The 20872-nt window shown below is 37.5% G+C and overlaps 2 protein-coding genes and 1 long non-coding RNA gene across 3 annotated transcripts; 2 read left to right on the forward strand and 1 right to left on the reverse strand.

Moving 5' to 3' along the window:
* LOC130999420 (putative pentatricopeptide repeat-containing protein At1g12700, mitochondrial) lies at positions 1-3712 on the reverse strand. Its single transcript, XM_057924941.1, has one exon. The coding sequence runs from the start codon at positions 3615-3617 to the stop codon at positions 1785-1787; it is 1833 nt and encodes a 610-aa protein (XP_057780924.1). The 5' UTR covers positions 3618-3712; the 3' UTR covers positions 1-1784.
* On the forward strand, positions 223-1184 carry LOC130999421 (uncharacterized). Its single transcript, XM_057924942.1, has 2 exons — positions 223-363; positions 453-1184. The coding sequence occupies exons 1-2, from the start codon at positions 356-358 to the stop codon at positions 1021-1023; spliced, it is 579 nt and encodes a 192-aa protein (XP_057780925.1). The 5' UTR covers positions 223-355; the 3' UTR covers positions 1024-1184.
* A 5129-nt stretch (positions 3713-8841) lies between the features above and the next one.
* On the forward strand, positions 8842-10916 carry LOC130999422 (uncharacterized). The gene is made up of 2 exons (XR_009093513.1): positions 8842-10167; positions 10675-10916. It is a non-coding gene; the product is annotated as an uncharacterized LOC130999422 (long non-coding RNA).
* The last annotated feature ends 9956 nt before the right edge of the window (positions 10917-20872 follow it).

Consider the following 20872-nt stretch of genomic DNA (forward strand, 5'->3'; position numbering starts at 1 on the left):
AGGAAAAAACCTCATCTTTATATATTTTCATATATAGTGTATAATTAATTAGTGACCGAAAAGAAAAAAAAGGAAAATAGAAAAGAACACGTTACAAAATGAAAGCTGCAAAATGGGAAAAAAGAAGGAATCTAGTTGAAATAAATCACATTCCGACAAGTCAAGAATTTAAAAGTAAAAAAGCAAAGCTTTCTCTTTTCTCTCTCTCTTCCTTTCACTCCAGGAAAATATAAGTTGTACCTTCGCCGCAATGTACAACCTCTCCAAGCAACACTCCTCCGCAGCTCCACCGACGAATTCCACCTGAAAAATATCCAACCCCCAAATTTTCCGGCTGCCTCCGCAACCCTCAACAATGTCGGCGTAAGAACCCCATCTCTCCCCCTCTCTCCCTCTAGATTCTCTCCAACACTATTCCTAACTTTCCTAGCTCAATTCGAATTTCTTCGCAGATCTGCAGATGACGACTACCCGAAACCCTACTCCCCGCCGCGCTCCGGCGGCGTCGCGGCGGCCGCCACCACGAGCGTCCACGTGACCGCCCTGGACGGCCTGGTGAACGTGAACTCCCTCTTCACCATCGCCGTCTTCGTCGGCCTCTCCCTCGCGACGCCGGGGCAGCACAGCCTCGAGAACCCCTCCGCCTGCGACGCCGGCGTCGACGTGGCGAAGAAGCTGCTGGTCTTCGAGGTGGTGTCGTTCAGCTTCTTCCTCTTCTCCTCGCTGGTGGCGCAGGGCTTGAAATTGGCCATCAATTTGCTCAATAGCAAGGACGTGGACGAGATTTTTAGGGCTCACATCAATCTGAAGGTGCTCAGATTCGGGATGATGGCGTCGGCGATCGGATCGGTGATGGGGTGCTTGTTCCTGATGCTGTCGATGGTGAATGTGATCGAGATTAGGCTCGGGATGCTGTCGTGTGGGAGCAGATCGGCCGTCCACGCCGTCACGGCGTTGATTGTTTTGGTCACTTCCGCTCTGCTTGTTTACATCTCCACCGCCGTCTATGCTTTCCTGCACTGAGCGGGGCCGCGGCGGTGGTGTTACGGTTACATCTCGTGTTTTATTAATTTTTAATTAATTCATTTTCGTTGATCAAGGTGGAACATGAGATGAATGAAGGGGATTGATGTTACCTTTTATATTTCACTTTTTCTAATGCCTTAAGTGCTACTTTTAGTTGATGATGGTGTCTCGTGTTTCGTTTTTCGTCGTGATTTTCGTTGATTACAAAATCTCCTGTATACCCGGGTCGTATCCGATCCAAATCCTAATCTAGATCTAATTCAAGTGGACTATCCTACCCGAATGTCAAGTGTTAGTATCATTTCAATATAGTATGGACGACAGCTTATTTCTCAGTATTTACATTGTCAATTCTAAGTTGGAAAGGGGGAGAATCCAGTGCTAATCTAATCTCAAAATCAACTTGTTTTCAGATGCAGTTAAAATCACTAGTTTTGTAAGATTTCCAAAGAGACTTTCCCTTCCAACTTGTTGCCACCAATGTGAAGTCTTTCAAGATCGCAAAATCAATTCTCATAGTTAATCTATCAATGGATTGGAAAGCTGATTAAACTGTAATTTAGTTATTCCAAAGCTTCCAAGAAGAATTCTGACATATTTCCCAGAAATTTAGTAAACTGTTTTGGTATGAAACTGAAATCCAAGTGGACAAATTCCAATTCCATAGAAGAATACAGCCAACCAGGAAATGTGTAATTTAAGAAATTAGAAGAGATATAAATATACTGTCACCCTAGTTCTCCAACACAACATAACACCTATCTAGAAAAGAGGTCCTTTGGTACAAGTTTTTTAAGCTTATCAAATAGAACACTATCTTTACCTGCACTTACCACAGGTTCAATCAACATCGAAAAAGTAGTTTCGTCAAGTGTGAATCCCCTTGACTCCATCTCTTCCAACAGTAGAATTGCATCACTAGTCTTGTTCCTTTTGAGAAGACCTTGAACAAAAACATTGTACGTCACACAATCAGGCAAGCAACCATTGTTTGCCATTTGCATCATCAAATCCTTAGCCTCCTCTATCTGCCCATCTTTGCAAAGTGCACCGATAAGGATTGTGTATGTTACGGCGTCATGTTGCATACCTTTGGATGGAAGCTCATCGAATAGATCCTTTGCTTGTGTGACTTTATTATCGTGGCATAATCCCTCAATAAGGATAGTATAAGTCACAATGTCAGGAATGATGCCTTTATCTTCCATGGTATGCAACACCGAAAATGCTTCACCAATACGATGAGCTCCACACAAACCATCCAGCAAGACATTGTAAGTCTTTATATTTGGAGACACTTGTAGAGCTTCCATCTCTTTGAAAAGCTTTAAGCCGTCTTCACATTTGCCTTCACGGAATAAGGCCTCTAGCATTATGGTATAAGAAACCACATTGCGCTTTAACCCTTGGTAGGGAATTATGGTAAAAAGACGTGAAACTTCATCGACTTGCCCCTTTTTGCAATACCCGTTCATCAAACTAGTGTAGCTTATGATATCGGGCTTAATTCCAGAGCTCACTGCCAATTGGAAAATGCGTTCGGCTTCGTCCATTTTTCCTTGCATACTGTACCCATTTATCAATGCATTGTATGTGACAATGTTGGGCTGAACATCAATTTCCTTCATAGATACCAACATATGTTCGGCCTCTTCCACCTTTCCATCTCTGCACCAAGCATCCACAAAGATAGTGCACGTCCACACATCTGGGTAGATCAGATCAGCTATCATCTTCTTTAAAATGTCTTCTGCTTCGTCTATTCTTCTCCTTTTGCATAACCCCTCAATTATTGAAGTATATGTCACAACATCGGGTGAAATCCCCTTATCACCCAAAGAGGAGAAGAGTCGGAGAGCATCGTCCACCTTTCCTTCCTTGCATAGACCATCAATGACTGCACTGTAAGAATAGATATTGGGTTTCCAGATTCCCTTTTCTTCTTCCAATAAGCAGAGCAATTCCAGCGCTTTGAGAGTACCTACAGCTTTGCATACCCCATTAACCATAGTATTATACGTACGTTCATTGGGCTCGCATAATTGGTAGACCGACAGCTTCCATAACACTTTGGCTGCCTCTGGGAACCTTCCAACCAACAAAAGACCTTTCACGAGAGTGTTAAAGGTTACCACAGTAGGCTCGTACCCACGCTTGAAAAAAATGCCTAAGATTGCAAACCCAAAATCTGGTCTTTTCAGTCGGCAGTAGCAATCAATCGCAATACTCAATATGTAGTGATCTACAGGAGCATTTCTTTGAAGCATTTCATCGAACAAATGAAGGGCAAGAGAGTATTGTCTCATCTTGACCACAACACTCAGCAATTTCGAGAAAAGCTTAATAGAAGGAAGCGGCTCCGTTCTCATCATATCCCGAAATAGAGCGACGGCATCATTGGGCTCACGTATAGATTCAAGATTGAATCTGGGATAGGGGGAGAAGTATCTAATTTGGTAGCTGAGATTATCAAAATGGAATCTGGGTTTGGTAAGAAACGAGTGTGGAGAAGCAATGGGGAGAGTGGATGAATTTAAAGGAGAATTGGAGATAATTCTTCCCAAAATCATGGCAGCGTGATTCCGACTCATTCTCACTCAAATTTTTCTTTTTATGTGATAATTTTTGAGAAGGTTTGGAAGAGATGAATGAAAAAGGTGTATGATGATAAGATGAGTACAAAAGCAGGTATTGTGTATTTGTGTTAAATAAACAAAGTGGCTGTTGTGTTAAATAGGCTTGCAAATAAAAGCATAACTGAAAACAATAAAATAGGTCAACTAATCCTAAAGAATAGGACTTTATTTTTTTTTGAGGAAAAAGAATAGGACTTTATTAAACACAAGTAACGGCAAATTCTAATTTCAGGTTTTGTATTTTTTAAGGGAAATTATATGGAGCCATAATTATGGCTGCCATAATACCCTTCAAATATTCAACCCAAACGATTTCCCCAACCCTAATTCACACAATTATTTTAGGAAATGATTCCTATTGAAATAAACGGGTTTTTCCCCTTATTTAAATCAACAACTATTTTAGGAAATAAATTATTGATTGATTCCTAAAAATTTCAACTATTTTTTTAGGGATTGAAAATTTTCAACTAACATTAACAAATAGCATCGATTGTTTTATTGAACTAATGTTGGCTAATTTTTGGATGATGGATAATCTTTAAAAAAATAAGTTTAGTGGGAGATGTTGTATGAATATATTTAATTAATTATACGATTTTCAAGCTCATTATTAATCATGAAAAAAATGATACTATATTATAGTTGAGTATATATATATATATATATATATATATATATATATATATATATAGGGAAGGGATCAAAAAAGAATGCTAAATGTAGAGAGAATGAAGAATACATCAGAGCGTTAATTTTGTTGAATCCAGCGGTGGAGATAAATTGCAATTTAATATGCTGTAAGATTTAAAAAGGTTATAATTGTAATCTCAATTAATCTTGTAACCGAAAATATCTGTATTATTTATGGCAAGATTTAATATATCCCTATAATTTAGTCAATGTTTCGTGCATGGACTCAGCCGCAAGATTTGATGAATCCCTAAATGAGAATTTGCAGCCAATTTATATGTGTATAATAGCTATAATAGGTTTATTTGTTACTAATTTTTCGCTTAAACATTTGTTTAATTCTGTAAAACAATGTTTTTTTATTTTTCTTTGAATAATTTTAATGTGTAATCACAAATTGAATAGATAATAAAATCTTCACCTAATTGATATTTTTATTAATCCATTAATTAATTACGCATGCAGAATTTAAGTCTTAAATAAAATTAGTAATTCATATAGCATTTTTGCGAATAATTATATTGTATTTGAATATTGTTCAAATAGTACCTAAATAAGAATTATATTTTTGCGAATAAAGATATTAATTTGTTGAATAACTTTCTTTGTGCGATAAATAATAATTATATTGTATTTGAATATTTTTCTAAATGTACCTAAATACAAATTATCTTTTTGCGAATAAGGATAGTAATTTGCTGAATAACTTTCTTAGTACGATAAACAATAATTATATTCCATGGATGACATTTCATGAATTTTATTTATTTTTTATGGAAAGGATTATACATGCTTAGCTGTACTCAATTAAATATTTTGTAATTAACGCATGTATTTGACAAGAGTTTACTTATTAGATTTGTTTTCCAGAAATTTGCTTTATCATTTCAAGTCTTTATACTTTAGAATGCTAACTTGTTTTCGAATAAAAATCATATTTATCTGAATAAGGATAATAGTTTGCTGAATAATTTATATGATACTCATAAATTGTGAATAAGAAAACTATTTTGTTGAATAAAGTAGCATTTTTCATTAATAATTGTATCTGAATTTTGTTCAAGATTTATCGAATAAAAATCATATTTATGTGAATAAGGAATAAAGTTTGCTGAATAATTTATATGATACTCATAAATTGTGAATAAGGAAACTATTTTGTTGAATAAAGTAGTATTTTTCATGAATAATCGTATCTGAATTTTGTTCAAGATTTATCGAATAAAAATAATATCTATACTATATTAAAACAGCAGTTTTCAATTAGAAATTGATTTCAAATCAATTTGAAATTGATTTGAATGGCAATTTTGATAATACTTTTAATATGAAGGTTAAAAAAAAATTATTGACACCACTAACTCATTTCACACGTTCACACTAATTCAACAAAATATATTAATTACTTAGAAAACACTATTCAAATATATTTATTCAATTTGATTTTCTTTTAAATTCATCAACTTTAATTTATAAAAAAATATTCAATATGGATGTTAAATTAAAGATAATGACGATATCTTTAATTTGATGTAAAAATTATAAAAAATAAATTTAAAACCAATAAGTTATTATAGTTTAAAGTCACCAAATTATTTTTTTCTCTCTCCTCTCTCTTCTCTCCTCTATCATCTCCTCTCTCATTTCTCATTTTTTAAAATTCACGGTTCTTTCATTCCTTTTTCCATATTTTTTTATTTTATTTTTTATGTTTTTACTATAGATCAGTATTTTTTATATTTTACTATTTATATTTTTATTATATCAGTTTAATGCAATTACAATGATGAAACTTATATTTGTTCATTTTAGAAATCTTTAGCTTAAAAATATTTTTTTAAAGGTCAACTTTATATTAATATAAATTTGTAGATAAATAACTAATATATAGTATATCTTAAAAATCGAATTTTTAAGCTTCAAAATTACTCATTGGAAAATCAGTAATTAGAGAACCATTATCGATTTTCTATATTAAACTACAGTTATACTATATGTAAATAAATAGTTTTGTACATCTTAGAATATTATATGATCCATAATGATACTCATTATCATATATACTTGCTTTTGATATTTCATAATTTATTTATTTATAAATTTATACACATTATCAATTAAATCAATTAATTGCTATTTCAATAATTGAAAATTCGAATGTTTTCAGATTGATATTTTTATTGAGATTATATTGTGAATAATTTATTTTTTATTGAGATCATTTATGTTTATATTTACTTATATATATATATATATATATTATGTTTAACATTTTTATTTATTTATTTAAATTATCGTTCAATTTCGATGATGGTCGTGCATCGCACGAGCGGGCACATACTAGTTTATGTGAATAAGGAATAAAGTTTGTTGAATAATTTATATGATACTCATAAATCTTTATATATATAAAAAGCAAAGTAAATGTAATTTCATTCAATTTGAAGGACATAATTGGAATTGAAGTGAAAAATTATATACAACCGTTTTTTTAGTAGCAACGTGACTTGATTCCGCTTTCCAAAAATTTGGCATCACTATTTTATTTTTTCTTTCATAATGGTATAACTTATTGTTTTTCTTTATTATTGTTCTTAATGACATAACTTAATTAAAATATATAAGTTTTTTTAATCAAATTTTGTCTTCAAGGCCGCCATTTTTTTAATGTTTTAATTACAAAATTGATTATTATATCTCTAAACATACTCAACAAATTTGATATTAACAATTTTAATATAACTGACTCTTTTAAAAAAATAATGTTAAATAATTGAACTTTTATTTATGTATAAAAATTTAATTGACTCTTTTATTTCTGCAAAAAAATAAATTATTGATAGAATAAAATAATATTACTATCAAAATACATCAAATTATTATAATTTATTCTATGAAAGAAAAATATTACATTCTAAAGGATGATGATGATGATGATGTATCTATATATCTTTTTGAATTCATTGATAATTTATTTTAGTTAAATAATATTAACATAATTATAAATTAAAATCTAGCTACAAATAAATTATGAGGAGTTAATTAACTAACTAAAATAGAGAAAAACAATGATTAGTTATTATGTCGCAAAATGTTCTAAATATGTTGAAGTTTAATGAAATTAATAGTCGAATAGAGAATATTAAGCATAAGTTACAATTTAAAGTATAAAAAATTCAAATTAGAATCAATTTTTTTCGAAAAAGACATGGAGTGTGTAATTTTTTAATTATATATATATATATATATATATATATATATATATATATATATATATTTAGCGTGGTTTCATCTTGAATTACATATGCATCTTAAATGAAAAATTGTGGAAAATCATTTAATTTAATATGTATTGACTCTGAAATAAATAAATAAATAGATTCTATTATGATACTTTGATTATTATATTATGCATTTAGATTTATTTAATGTATGAAATTTACTAATAGAACAAATTACAAAATATAGTTTAATTTTTTATAATTATGTATCTATATATGGTTTTTATTTAATTTTTTATTATTATTTTAAATATATAATCTGCGTGCATCACACGAGTGGTATACTAATATATATATAAATGAAAGATTGCGTAAATAAATTCAATTAGAAGAATATAATTGAAAGTTTATAATTAAATTAATCAAATATAAATTATCAACGATTTTATTCATCATGTAACACCCCGATTTTTCCTAATAGGATTTCCCGAGATACTTGAACTTAGAATATTATTTAGGTGAATTTCTCGCCCGGATAAAATTTTTATTGATAAAAAAAAGGGTATTTCTTTTAATGAAAAATTTTATTAAATTTTACCAAAAGAGATTAAATGCAAATACGTGACTATTTGAATTTATTTCATATTAACACCAAACGAGCTCAAAGGAAATGATCTTACATTTTATTTTATTTTCATTTACTTTTAATTTGAGTTGGACCTATTTGAGTTGGGCATATTTAATTTTTTTTAAGATTGTCTATATATTTTTAGGCCCATTTTTATATGTGTATACCAGCCCACATATTAGTGTAAATTGATTTTATTTATTAAATTTGTTTTTGGTGAGTGATTACCGTATTGTATTCTCATTAAATCACCAAATCTGCTCAGCCACCTATCACTCTACATTTTCACCACATTGTGAACCAATCACTTTACATGCATCTGCAATCCACCACATTTTGAACCAATCACCTTACATGCATTTTTCTCTCATGTAATAAATCTGCCAAAACTCAAGATCAGATCATTCACATACAATTATCATCAGCTTTTCTTCCCTCTCCAAAAATCCATTCAAATCACAAGTATCCCTTCAAGAAAGTTCTGTCCCAGAAATCAAAAAAAAAATCTGATACTCCATACACCAACAAATCAAAGAACACAGCTTGTAAGTACATATTTCTCAATCGTTTTGCCCATTATATAAGAAAAGACTGAATTTTTTGCATAAGAAAGATTGATTTTTTTTTTAGAAAAGATTACAATTTTTCCTTCACCTTTTCAAAGAAATTAGAAGGTTAGAATGAGATAGGGGTTTTGAGGTGATTTTGGGGAGGGGTGTTGGCCGGCGGTTTTAGCCGGAGAAGCAGAGCAGCATCGGCTGCTCGGCGAGGCAGGAGGAGGCGGCGCCGGCGCTGCTGCTGCTGCTGTGCTGTTGTCGGACGGAGCGAGGGCGTCGGCGGTGCCAGATCTGGAAGAAAGGAGAGGCAGCGGCGCTGCATGTTTGGCAGCAGCCCACCGGCCGCTCGCGGCCGAGGCAGGCGGAGCCTGAAGCGCGGCGGCGCAGCTGGTGGCTCACCGGAGTTTGAAGGGAGAGGGAGCGGCGGCAGATTGAGAGGGAGAATCGGATGTGGTGGTGGCGAGGACGGCGGCGCGGCGGTCCTTCGGGATGCTGCTGCTCGCTCGGCCGATAGGAAGAAAGAAGAGGAGGCGGCAGCTGTTGCCGGTCAAGAGGGAGACGAGTGAAGGGGAGGCGGCGGCTGCTGCGGTCGACGCGGCGCCGGCGGTGGCTTCCGCTGCCGTCGACGGAGAAGAGGGAGAGATAGAGGAGAAGAGAGAGGGCTGGGAGAAGAGAGAGAGAGAGGAGAAGAGAGAGGGCTGGGAGAAGAGAGGTCGAAGGGAAGGAGAGAGGAGGCGGAGCCGCTGGCCTCCGACGGCGGCGTGCCGTCTGGTGGCGGCGGCAAGAGGCCGAGAAGAGGAGAGGGAGAGAGGGAGAAATGGAGGCTGCGTGTGGTGTGTGTGTGTGCGTCTGTGTGCGTGTGTGCGTGGGTGTGTGTGTGTGATTTTGTTTTTAATAAAGGAGATGGGTTGTGGGCTAGGGTTTTAGTATTGGACCATTAAATTTTTGGGCCTATATTATAATTCAAGATGGGTTTGATTTAATAAGAGTATTGGGCTGCATTTTTATTTTAGATGTTGGGCTGATTTAATTTTTGTTAAATCATGCTTTACTTAAAATTATTTAGTTAAGTTCTTAGTCAACTGAAATTTTTTTAATATGACTATTTATTTTATTAAGTGTAATTATTTACCTTATGTGATTTTGAGATATGATATGAATTTGCATAGTGAATAATGCAATAATAAATATTTTGATAATTTCGATTTTTAAGATTTTCAATTGAGTTTTGAAAATCCGGGCGTAGAATATTAAGATTTAGCAGCTTTGTAGAATTGTTAGCTCGTACGATATTTTGCGACCTATTAAGATTAGATTATCTTGTAGGTCCACTTGTTAGAAGGTTTTAGCACAGGTATTACAAGAAGAGAATTGTGCAAATTTATCTACAGGCTTGTCCTATCAAGGTGGGTTTTATTTTCCAAAGTATGCTTTGAGTTATTGAGCTCTACTTGTATTATGCAAATGCAAATGAATGTCCATGTTAAAATGTTTCTTATATCTCTATTGTTTAAAGTGCTCCTATGTTATCTAACGATCGGGTCCTAGCCAGCGTAGCGATTGGATCGCCCTGGTTAGGATTGTGTACACACAAGGGGGTATTGTGGGCTGCTCCCACTTGCCTCAGACTGTCAGGCTTGGGTTGCTCCCATTTCTGAAACATGCATGGTAGTGGACCTCTGTGGGCTGCTCCCATATGTTCACATTATAGGTGAAGCACCAATAGAGAGAAGACTGGAAATGGATCCACAAATTTATTTTAAGTATGCATGGAATGCTTTCAAATATTTCTATGGTATACTGTTCATAGCATGGATTATTCTTTTAAATGGATTTACAAATGTTTTCAAATGGCTAAACCCACTGAGTATATTAGTACTCAGCCCTGCAATTGTTTTCAAAACCTTTTGCAGGTTGAGCGGCAGGTGGTGTCGTGCGAGGCTGAGGGAGGATGTTGCTGTAGTTTCATATAATAATTTCCGCTGCCATAATATTCACTTAGGTGGATATCTTTTGAGATTAACTCTTTAAATATTCTTAGCCTAATTATTATGAACTCTTTTGGCAATCGCATTTTCTAGCAACTGAACCTCGCATATATGTATGTCTAAAATGAAGTGTTATCTTGTTGTCTCAGACCTCCGAACTTTTGATCCTTGTTGGGAGAATTTCTATCTAAGTTGTCGTAATTATTATCCTTCAATTACGAAATTCCTTTATTATGAATGTGTCACCTAAATCTAAGGACATATCACCTATTTTATTTGAGCAAAGTCTAGCAAATCCCATTAAGTAGCCATTTCTTATTCTCCCGGGAGTCGGGCTGTTACAGATGGTATCAGAGCAAAAGTTCTTGGCTCTGAGACCACAAGTTCATTGATGTTGGGTCTAAGATGTCATCTCTAGACTTCTAAAAGTTTATACAGCAACCCTCAGCTCGTCGTCACACTGCCCTCAACCAAGGTATGTTAATCATGTTTTCAAAATGTTTACTGAAATGCATGCACCAAATGAATATGTTATAGAACATGTTAAGATTGAATATGCATTGAGATGGAACATGCATTATGATTGAACATGCATTGAGATGAACATGTATTGAGACTGAATATGCATAGAGATGGGACATGCATTGAGACTGAACATGCACTGAGACAAGACATGCATTGAGACGGAACATGTATTGAGACTGAACATGCATTGAAACATAGCATGTATTGAAACTATAGATGCATTGAGGCTGAACATGCATTGAGACAGAATATATGTATTAAGACTGAACATGCAATAAGAATGGATGTGTTTTAAGATTGAATGCATTGATATGAACTGTGATTGAACATACACTGAAGCGAATCATGTATGGAGACGTCCGTACACTGAAACGCAACATGTATGGAACCTTAACCTATATTGAGACTAAATATGAATTTGAGACTGAAAACATTTTTTTATCATGCAAGACTATGTGCTAACTTGATTTGAATATGGAAATATTGCATAACTGCATGATATGCAATTTATTACCATGAGATGATTCAACCACTATGTGTTATCACAAGTTTTAGTTAGGTTATGAACCTAGAAAGGATATGATGACAGACTATAGTCGCTTAGTGAACTGATGAAGGATGTCTTTAGATTTTTATGATCAAATGATTTTAGAGGACATGAACAGACTAGAAATAGAAGGGACTATACATCGAAAGCACTGAACATGGACATAGAGAACATAGAAAGTATAGAATGACAAGAACATAGAAAGATGATCAAGGAAGGGTAAACCATAGAAAGTCAGAATACGAAAGTTAGAATATCAAAGCACGATACATGAAAGGATGACTTGTAGACAACCAACGATCGTTTCAGACAATAGAAGGATCCTTATGTCACCAGTATCACAAATTTTTATTAGAAAGAATGAAGAAGGAGTCCAACATTATTAATTGAATGCAGAATGGCTGGAGAAGGAGAAAGAGGACCTAACCCTGAAGGACATGCGCCACGAATTATACCAGAGCGTAGTGTGGAAGAAAGGTTTCGCAAGCTGTCACGACCGGACCTAATTAAGGATAATTAAGCCGGGAAACCGTGACTAATGGAGGGAGATTAGAAGCGGGGTAGAAAGGGGATAATCAAACAAGGAAGGATCGCATTTCATCATTGTTAACAAAAGGAATATTTATAATATAACGGAGGTTTCGTCGTATAGACTCAAATAACTAGTAAGTTCGGATAACTCCGACTTAGCCAAAATAACATAACACTTCTGAGTACGCAACGGAATAAGGTTCTGATTACATGTATGAAGACATGTATCCCTAGAGTTCATTAATACATAATAAGACAAAAGAGTCCCGCTCGTCACTTCATCACCACCAGCAGCTGCTCAACCTGCACATTTAGAAATATATGCAGGGCTGAGTACAAAAGTACTCAGTGGACACGTATGCCTAAGTATAAAAATACATGCTTCAAAACTGTAAATTATCATGCCATCATAAACAGTACAGCAAGGGAGTTTTTTCGCTAAAAAGGCCCAAGCTTACTAAGTTCATTTGTGATTCTTAAAGTTCGACTGCAGTCTAAGTTCTCTTGTAATCTATCATATCTGAAACTTTGTGCCGGAGAGGTGGCCACCTCTCACGGTCACTTGACCGGCCAACCCGCTAGATGACTCACGGTCACTGGTGTACACTAGCCCTGGCAGGATAGCTATCAACTGCTCAAGACCCGAATTCGATTACATGATAAAAGTCACATCAGATAGATATCATACTGAAATTTAAATATTTTATGGCAAGACAATATTTGAAATAACTTCAATTAATTTAGTCATGAAATAACTTGCTTGAACGTAACATTTAAACTCATTTGATATATATGAAAGTAATGCCCACCTGATAGCAACTCTTGTTGTGGTGTAGCGGCTCTTAATCTAGTTATTGCTCTCGCGCTTGACCTTTATTGCGAGAAATTTAAATAAGGTATTGCTCGAACAAAATCCTCAAATAATGAGAGTGCAAAATTAACTATGCATGACTCTCTTATGCATGAATTATTACTCGGGACTAATAATCGAGGATATTCTAATATTAATCCTGGCCATCAGATTAGTAAAACTAATTAAGTCTCGCTTCATGAAGTCGAATAACTAACTAAAATTAATCCGCTCATCTTAGGGTGTTCTAACCCACTTGATAATTAAATAAATCTCGCGCTATTTAATCGATAAAAAGGGAATAGCTAAATCGACTCGTTTCCTTAGTGGTCTCGTAATAATACATCCATTATTAGAAATAATCGGATCGAATTAATCAATAATCGAGGTTAATCATTAATCGAGCTTAAATAAATATGGAAGAAATAATAATAGTAGTAATAATTCAATAATTAAAAGGCCCAAACATAAGGCAGCCTAATAATTAGATGAGTAAAAGTGGGCTTGAATAAATAAATAATGGCAGCCCACTATTATTTACATCTGCAGCCCAAATAAAAATAATAAATGGCTCGAGTGAATGAATCAGATAATTGGACTGAATAAGTAAATAAATCTGGCTCAATCAATAAAAGAATAATTAATCCACAATGAACCAATTAAGGCAAATCATATAATTAAAATGAATTTGGTCCAACTGTATTAAAACAGTAGCCCACTTACTGAATAAATAGTTGGGCTCAATAAATCAAATACAGTGGCCCAGTAAAATAATTAAGGAGGAGGCCCAGAACCATTTAATCATAAGCCCAATCTATCAAAAGGTAAAGGCCCAACCCTTCCTTATCTCTCCCACTCGGTCTCTCTCTCTATTCTTCTCAAGGAGCCGATCTCTCCCTCACTCTCTCGGCCAAGTTCTGGTCGCTGCGCCTCCTCCGGCCGTTCAGCCGTCACTTGCTTCGGCCGGCATCATCTGTCGACGCGTCAAAGCCCCGGCGCCGTCCTCTTTCCTCCCCCAACATCGAGCCCTGATTCTCAAGGAATCATTGCTGCTGCTGCTTCTACCCTTTCGAAATTGGGCGGCCGGTCGCCGTCTGGGAGCGGCGTTGCTCCGGCCTGGAGCCCGTCGGCCTCCTCTCCTTCCGGCCGCTCTCTCTCTTTCTCGGCCAAGATCTGATCGGCCCTCTTCCTCGGCTGTTCAGCGGCCATCGGTTCCGGTCTCTCTCCCTCACGCTGAAGTTCCGCCGCCGCCTTGTGAAGGCCGGCGAGCAGGGGAGTGTCCGACGCCCTCATCGCGCCGCTGCTGCCCTTGGACTGTTGCCGCTGTTCCTCCCGGCGGCAAGTGAAAGGCTCGCCGATCCGCTGCTGTTGTCCTGGTACCGGTCGGCCTCGTCCCCTCCAGTTTGGTAACGCCGTGGCTGCTGTCCTCGGGTCTCTCTCTCTCTCGATCACGCCTCCAGCCGAGGTGTCGGCCGCCGCAGTTCCCTTTCCGGTGAAGTCGACATCAAGCCATTGGAGTACCGGCGAGTCGCTGCCGGTAGCTTCGCTGACCGCCGCCGGTACCTCCCTCTCTCTTCAATCCGTCTGTCTCTCACTCTCTTAAATCCCTCTGTTCGACAATTATCTAGCCTCTCCTCTCCCTCGCGACTCTCGGCTGAACTCGTCTTAAGCCGAGCCCCAAATGGCTCGGTTCTAAGCATAAGAGGGAAGTATTACTCTCTATCTTGCTGTAATTATCTCTGCTTATGTTTCTCATAAAAATGAGTTCATATAATCTGTTGGTTTGCTAGTGAGTTCTATCTCGATAATATGGTCATGCTTCTCCTCTCATACTATGCATTTCTAAAACTGGGCATATGATGCATATAGTCGGAACTTGAATAAATTGAAATAATGAATACCTTGCAATGTTTGTTCTTTTGGTTGGCGTTGTTGAATACAGTGGGGAAATACTCTTCCAGCTTGACAGCAGCTGAATCAATTCCTCCCCTTTGAATGACAGCGCACGAGGAAAGAAAATATGAGGGAGTTGCTGGCTGATAATGAGATTATATGGGAAGAGTTGTTGGCAGCAAATGTTGACAAAAGGAAATGTTGCTGCAAGCAGCAAAAATGGAAAGAGTTGCTGCCAAACTTGAAAAAATTTGTAGAACCTTTGACTGGGCGGCTGGCAGCTGCTAAGGAATAGGGGTAGGGTGTAGGGAGAAGGGGATTGGTAGAGTTGGGCGGCTGTGGCAGAGCTGTTGCTGCTTTACACACGCACGCCTCCTCTCTCTTTTGTTTCTTCTCCTATTTCCTCCCTATTTCCTTTCTTTCTCCTATTTCTTTTCTTCTTTCTTTTACTCATCACCTTTGATGATGCAGCCGGTGTGTAATAGGAGTATAGGAAAGAATTTTTTTATAACTGTAATATGTAACGTGTGATGGTGTATCTGCTTGATATTAATATCGATAGACTGTAAAAATAATTCTAAATTAAATATGTAGATTTAAATTCGTTTGCTCATCCAATATCTAAATTAAATCCGAAGATTTAATTCTCCTCACAAGCGGGAATAAATTCACGACTTAAACAAGTACAAAAATAATAACAACTAATAATATAAATAATATTTCTACTAAATAACATGACTTTGCTAAGTCAGTTATGAACTTGGAATAAAAATTATTGATTGCTCAATAATCCTTATTGCGGTTTCTCACGCAAAATAAAATAATAACTCTGCTTTAAGTTTTATATAACTCAAAATCATAAGTCGAAAACAAACATAGATCAACATTGGGTTTCATCACAGAAAGATGCAATAATTAATTATCGCATTACTAATCTTAAATATAATTAAGAGAGCGGGTTACTACATACTACCCCTCTTAACAAAAATTTCGTCCCGAAATTTGCATATCTCTTCTAAAATAGTTCGGGGTATTTCTCCTACATCTTATCTTCAAGCTCCCACGTGGCTTCCTCTTGTCCGTGGTGTCGCCATAAGACTTTCACTGATGTGATTGCCTTATTCCTGAGTTGTTGCACTTTTCGATCTAGAATGGCCTCTGGTCTCTCTTCTTGGTGGATCACATGCTTTGGATCGTAGACGTATTTTCTGAGTTGCGACACGTGAAAAACGTTGTGAACGTTTCCAAAACTTGGCGGTAATGCCAACCTATAGGCCACTGGGCCTATCCTCTCTAGAATCTCATAAGGTCCTACGAATCGGGGCCTAAGTTTTCCCTTGACACCAAACCTAGTTATCCCTTTGGTAGGAGATACCTTTAGGAAGACCTTGTCTCCTATTTCAAAACGTAACTCAGTTCGACGTGCATCAGCGTAAGATTTCTGTCTATCTTGTGCCTCCTTTATTCGCCCTCTGATCTAGCGGACTATCTCAAACATCTCATTGACCATGTCTGGTCCTAAACTTTTCTCTCATCCACTTCATCCCAGTAAAGCGGGGATCTGCACTTCCTTCCATACAGCGCCTCGTAAGGCGCCATATCAATGGTCGCCTGATAACTATTATTGTAGGTAAACTCGATCAATGGCAGTACCGATTCCCAATTTCCGCCTCTGTCTAACACCACTGTTCTTAACATGTCTTCGAGGGTCTGAATCGTCCTTTCAGATTGCCCATCTGTCTGTGGATGGAAGGCGGTGCTGAAATTTAGCCTCGTGCCTAACTCCTTCTGTAAGCTCATCCAAAATCTAGAAGTAAATTTTGAGTCTCGGTCTGAAGTGATCGACACGGGTACGTCGTGTAAGCGCACAATCTCTCGAACATACAACTGAGCTAGCTTATCTGACCCGTGTGTGATCGATATTGGTATAAAATGAGCACACTTTGTGAGTCGATCCACTATTACCCAAATGGCAGTGTTTCCTTTCCTTGTCTTGGGCAAACTGGTCACAAAATCCATTGCTATGTGCTCCCACTTCCATTCTGGAATTTCCAATGGTTGTAGCTTTCCATATGGCCTTTGGTGTAGGGCCTTCACTTGTTGGCAAGCTAGGCATCTCTCTACAAAGGATGCTATGTCACTTTTCATGCCCTCCCACCAAAAATGCTTCGTTAGATCTTGATACATCTTAGTGCTCCCCGGGTGGCCAGTATAAGGGGTATCGTGAGCTTCGCTCATGATTTTATCCTTAAGTTCATCATCGTGGGGGATGCATATCCTTCCCTCAAAGAGGATATCATTATCTGATGCTTCTTGATAATTCTTGACGCCTCCTTTCCTTACCGCTTCCCGTAGCTTTTCCATTTTCCCGTCTTTTCTTTGTGCTTCTACGATCGTCTTCCTCAAGTTAGGTACCGTTGCCACAACACTTGCTATCGTTCCTGGTGGTTTGACCACTTCTATGCTCATTCTACCAAATTCTCTTATGAGCTCCATCTCTCGAGTGATGAGAGATCCCAATTTAGATTGAGTCTTACGACTCAATGCATCAGCCACTACGTTGGCCTTGCCTAGGTGGTAGTTAATACCACAGTCATAATCTTTCACTAGTTCGAGCCATCTCCTTTGTCTCATATTAAGGTCCTTTTGCTCGAAAAAGTATTTCAGGCATTTGTGGTCCGTAAATATCTCGCACCTAACTCCATATAGGTGATGTCTCCAAATCTTCAGTGCGTGTACCACTGCAGCCAATTCTAGATCATGGGTCGGATAGTTCAGTTCATGTGGTCTAAGCTGTCGCGACGCATATGCTATCACTCTTCCTTCTTGCATCAGCACGCAACCAAGTCCATTTTTGGACGCGTCTGTGTAGATCACGTATTCCTTGTCAGCTGTTGGGACGGCTAACACTGGTGTCGTAGTTAACTTTTTCTTGAGTTCTTGGAAGCTCTTCTCGCACTCCTCTGTCCAAGAGAATTTTATTCCCTTCCTGAGTAGTTGCGTCATTGGCCTTGCTATTTTGGAAAATCCTTCTATGAATCTCTGATAGCAACTTGCTAGTTCCAAGAAACTTTTGATCTCATTGGGGTTAGTAGGCGATCTCCACTCATGTACAACTTGTACTTCCTCAGGGTGCACTTTGATCCTTTCTAATGAGATAATATGTCCCGAAAACGTGATTTTGTTGAGCCAAAATTCGCACTTGCAGAACTTAGCATAAAGATGCTCTGTTTTCAACATTTTTAAGACTATTCTCAGGTGTTTCTCATGGTCCTTCTCGTTCCTCGAGTAGATCAAGACATCATCTACGAAAACTAAGACAACTTGCCTAAGTATGGGTGGAACACTCGGTTCATGAGGTCCACAAACATGGCTGGTGCATTGGTCAATCCAAATGACACCACTACGAACTCATAGAGTCCATATCTGGTTCGGAAGACCACCTTGGGTACATCTTCTCATTGAATCTATAGTTGATGGTACCTAGACCTTAAATCTAGCTTTGAGGACACACTCACTCCTCTGAGTTGCTTGAAGAAGTCGTCTATCCTCGATAGAGGATACCTGTCCTTGAGTGTCACCTTGTTCAACTCTCGATAGAGGACACATTCTCAATGTGCCATCTTTATTCTTTTACAAAAAGAACGGGTGCACCCCGGTGAAATCTCCAGGAAACATTTGGAAATTCACGTACGATTGTCACGTCTCCTATACTTTTCTCGGTTTTTAGTTTTCTGTGCAACTACACAATGTAGGGTGGACACCATTTTCTTATCATCTTTGTTGCTTGAGGGACGGAGATGATCGTCTTTCTCATACCCATGCTGATCCCATGAAAACGTGTCAGTTTCTTCCCCGTGGTCGAAAAGAAATTTGACTTTCATTGCAAATGATGGTGGCATAGTTCTCAACTATCCATTCCATTCCTAAAATTATGTATATGTCTCTCATCGGCATAACATACGAGTTGTTCACTCCAATTTGAATAATTTTTATGCTTAGCTCTAAATTCAAGCACACATGTGCTATTATTGTTGTTGTTGCTATCGCTGGTGTGGTTACTGCTCTTGGTATGGTTGGGCAAAGCTTGGATTGCTCAAATGCAGAGTCTGAACAGGCGAGTTTAGCCTGAGACCCGCCCTTTGTTGCTTATTCGGGTAACGATTTGTATAATGTTCATTCCAGTTACTATGCAACATCCTTCATTACCAGTCCTGGAGAGTTTCCCATGGTTCTTGTTCCACTTTGGGTAGGGTGGAGTCCCATACTTGTTATCCCCCATCTGTTTTGAGGTGTCATAGCCACGTTGCTGGGACGTCTGCCCCTGCCATGATCCTTTCCTTAGCTTGGCCAGGGTTACTATATCCCATTCTCTTTTTCTTTCTCAAAAGTTTTTTTTTTTTTTTTTTTTTTTTTTTTTTTTTTTTTTTGAGCCCGAGTTTGTGGAGGTGCAGACGTAGGCGCAGTTGCTGGTATCTCTCCCAGCATTGCTGCCTCAATGCATAACGCTTTGCTAAGCGACTCCACGTAAGACGATCCACCATGGCTTGCCCAAGCCATTCTAATCTCTTGCCTCAGTCCGGCACAAAACTTTTCAGCCGTCTTCTCATCTGTGTCAACTTGTTCCGGCGCATATCTAGACATATCGCAGAACATCCTGTCGTATTGAGTTACCAACATCTTCCCTTGTTTCAGATTGTAAAATTCAGCCTCCTTTTTCTTGCGGTAGCTCTTGGGTATATACTTATCATATATACCGGCTTTGAATTGTTCCCAAGTCAGGTTTTCTAACTGCTCTGCTGTCATCGTTTTCATCCTTGCTTCCCACCAGAAATCAGCTGACCCAGTCAACTGAAAGGACATACAAATCAGACGTTCTTGTTCGGTGCAACGCAGGAAGTTGAAAATGCGTTCAATAGCGCGAACCCAAGTTTCAGCTTCTGCCGGGTCTCCTGTCCCGTTGAAGGTAGGTGGGTTCTGTCGCAAGAATAATTCTTTAATCTATCGTTTTGGCTGAACAGGTGGTTGAACTATTTCGGTTTCTGGTTCTGGCCCTGTTTCTGGGTCTCTTCTTTCATTTCGGGGAATCCTGCCCCCTCCTCTTGGTCGTCCTCGTTTTGGCGGCATTCTATTAGGTCAAAACACAAGTTGTTAATGCAACATCACAAGGCATACTATTGTTCTTATCGTTCTATCCAACTTCTCTCGGACGCCTTTGCTTTGTTGGCATTCCGATGAGTCGACATATAGTCACCAATGTAATATACAGATGCATATCATCGATTCTGTAAATCGTTTTCTTGATTCTCAAATCTCGCTCATACTCTTTCTCATGAAAGTATATAGATAACATAGCGGAAGTGACTTGCCGCAAAAGACTAATAGGGTCGCTATATAGACATGGGAAATTAGTATCAATGAGGACTATTTCATCAACATTTGAATATAGATTTGGTGATCTATCCAAGCATTATACACGATGAACTAGCTATCTAGCAAGGTCATCATGAAAGAGCTCAGTTCCGAAATGCCCTATGAACCAGCATTTTCGTACTAATACTTATCAAAATAACTAAGCCAACAAAGGGGCATACAAAAGCATCGAAATGATCATCGTTTTCGAAGTACACAAATAACGTCCTACTAAATGCACAAGAGAATGTCTGTATGCATTACGTGCTTGACCTTTGGGTTGAAGCATACGTGTTTGACTGATTTAATCTGATGAGTATCTGTTTGTCCTTGGATCACAGAAAATCTACCAATAGCTAGTAGAT

Source organism: Salvia miltiorrhiza, chromosome 8 (genome assembly GCF_028751815.1).
Source record: "Salvia miltiorrhiza cultivar Shanhuang (shh) chromosome 8, IMPLAD_Smil_shh, whole genome shotgun sequence".
Classification (NCBI taxonomy): domain Eukaryota; kingdom Viridiplantae; phylum Streptophyta; class Magnoliopsida; order Lamiales; family Lamiaceae; genus Salvia; species Salvia miltiorrhiza.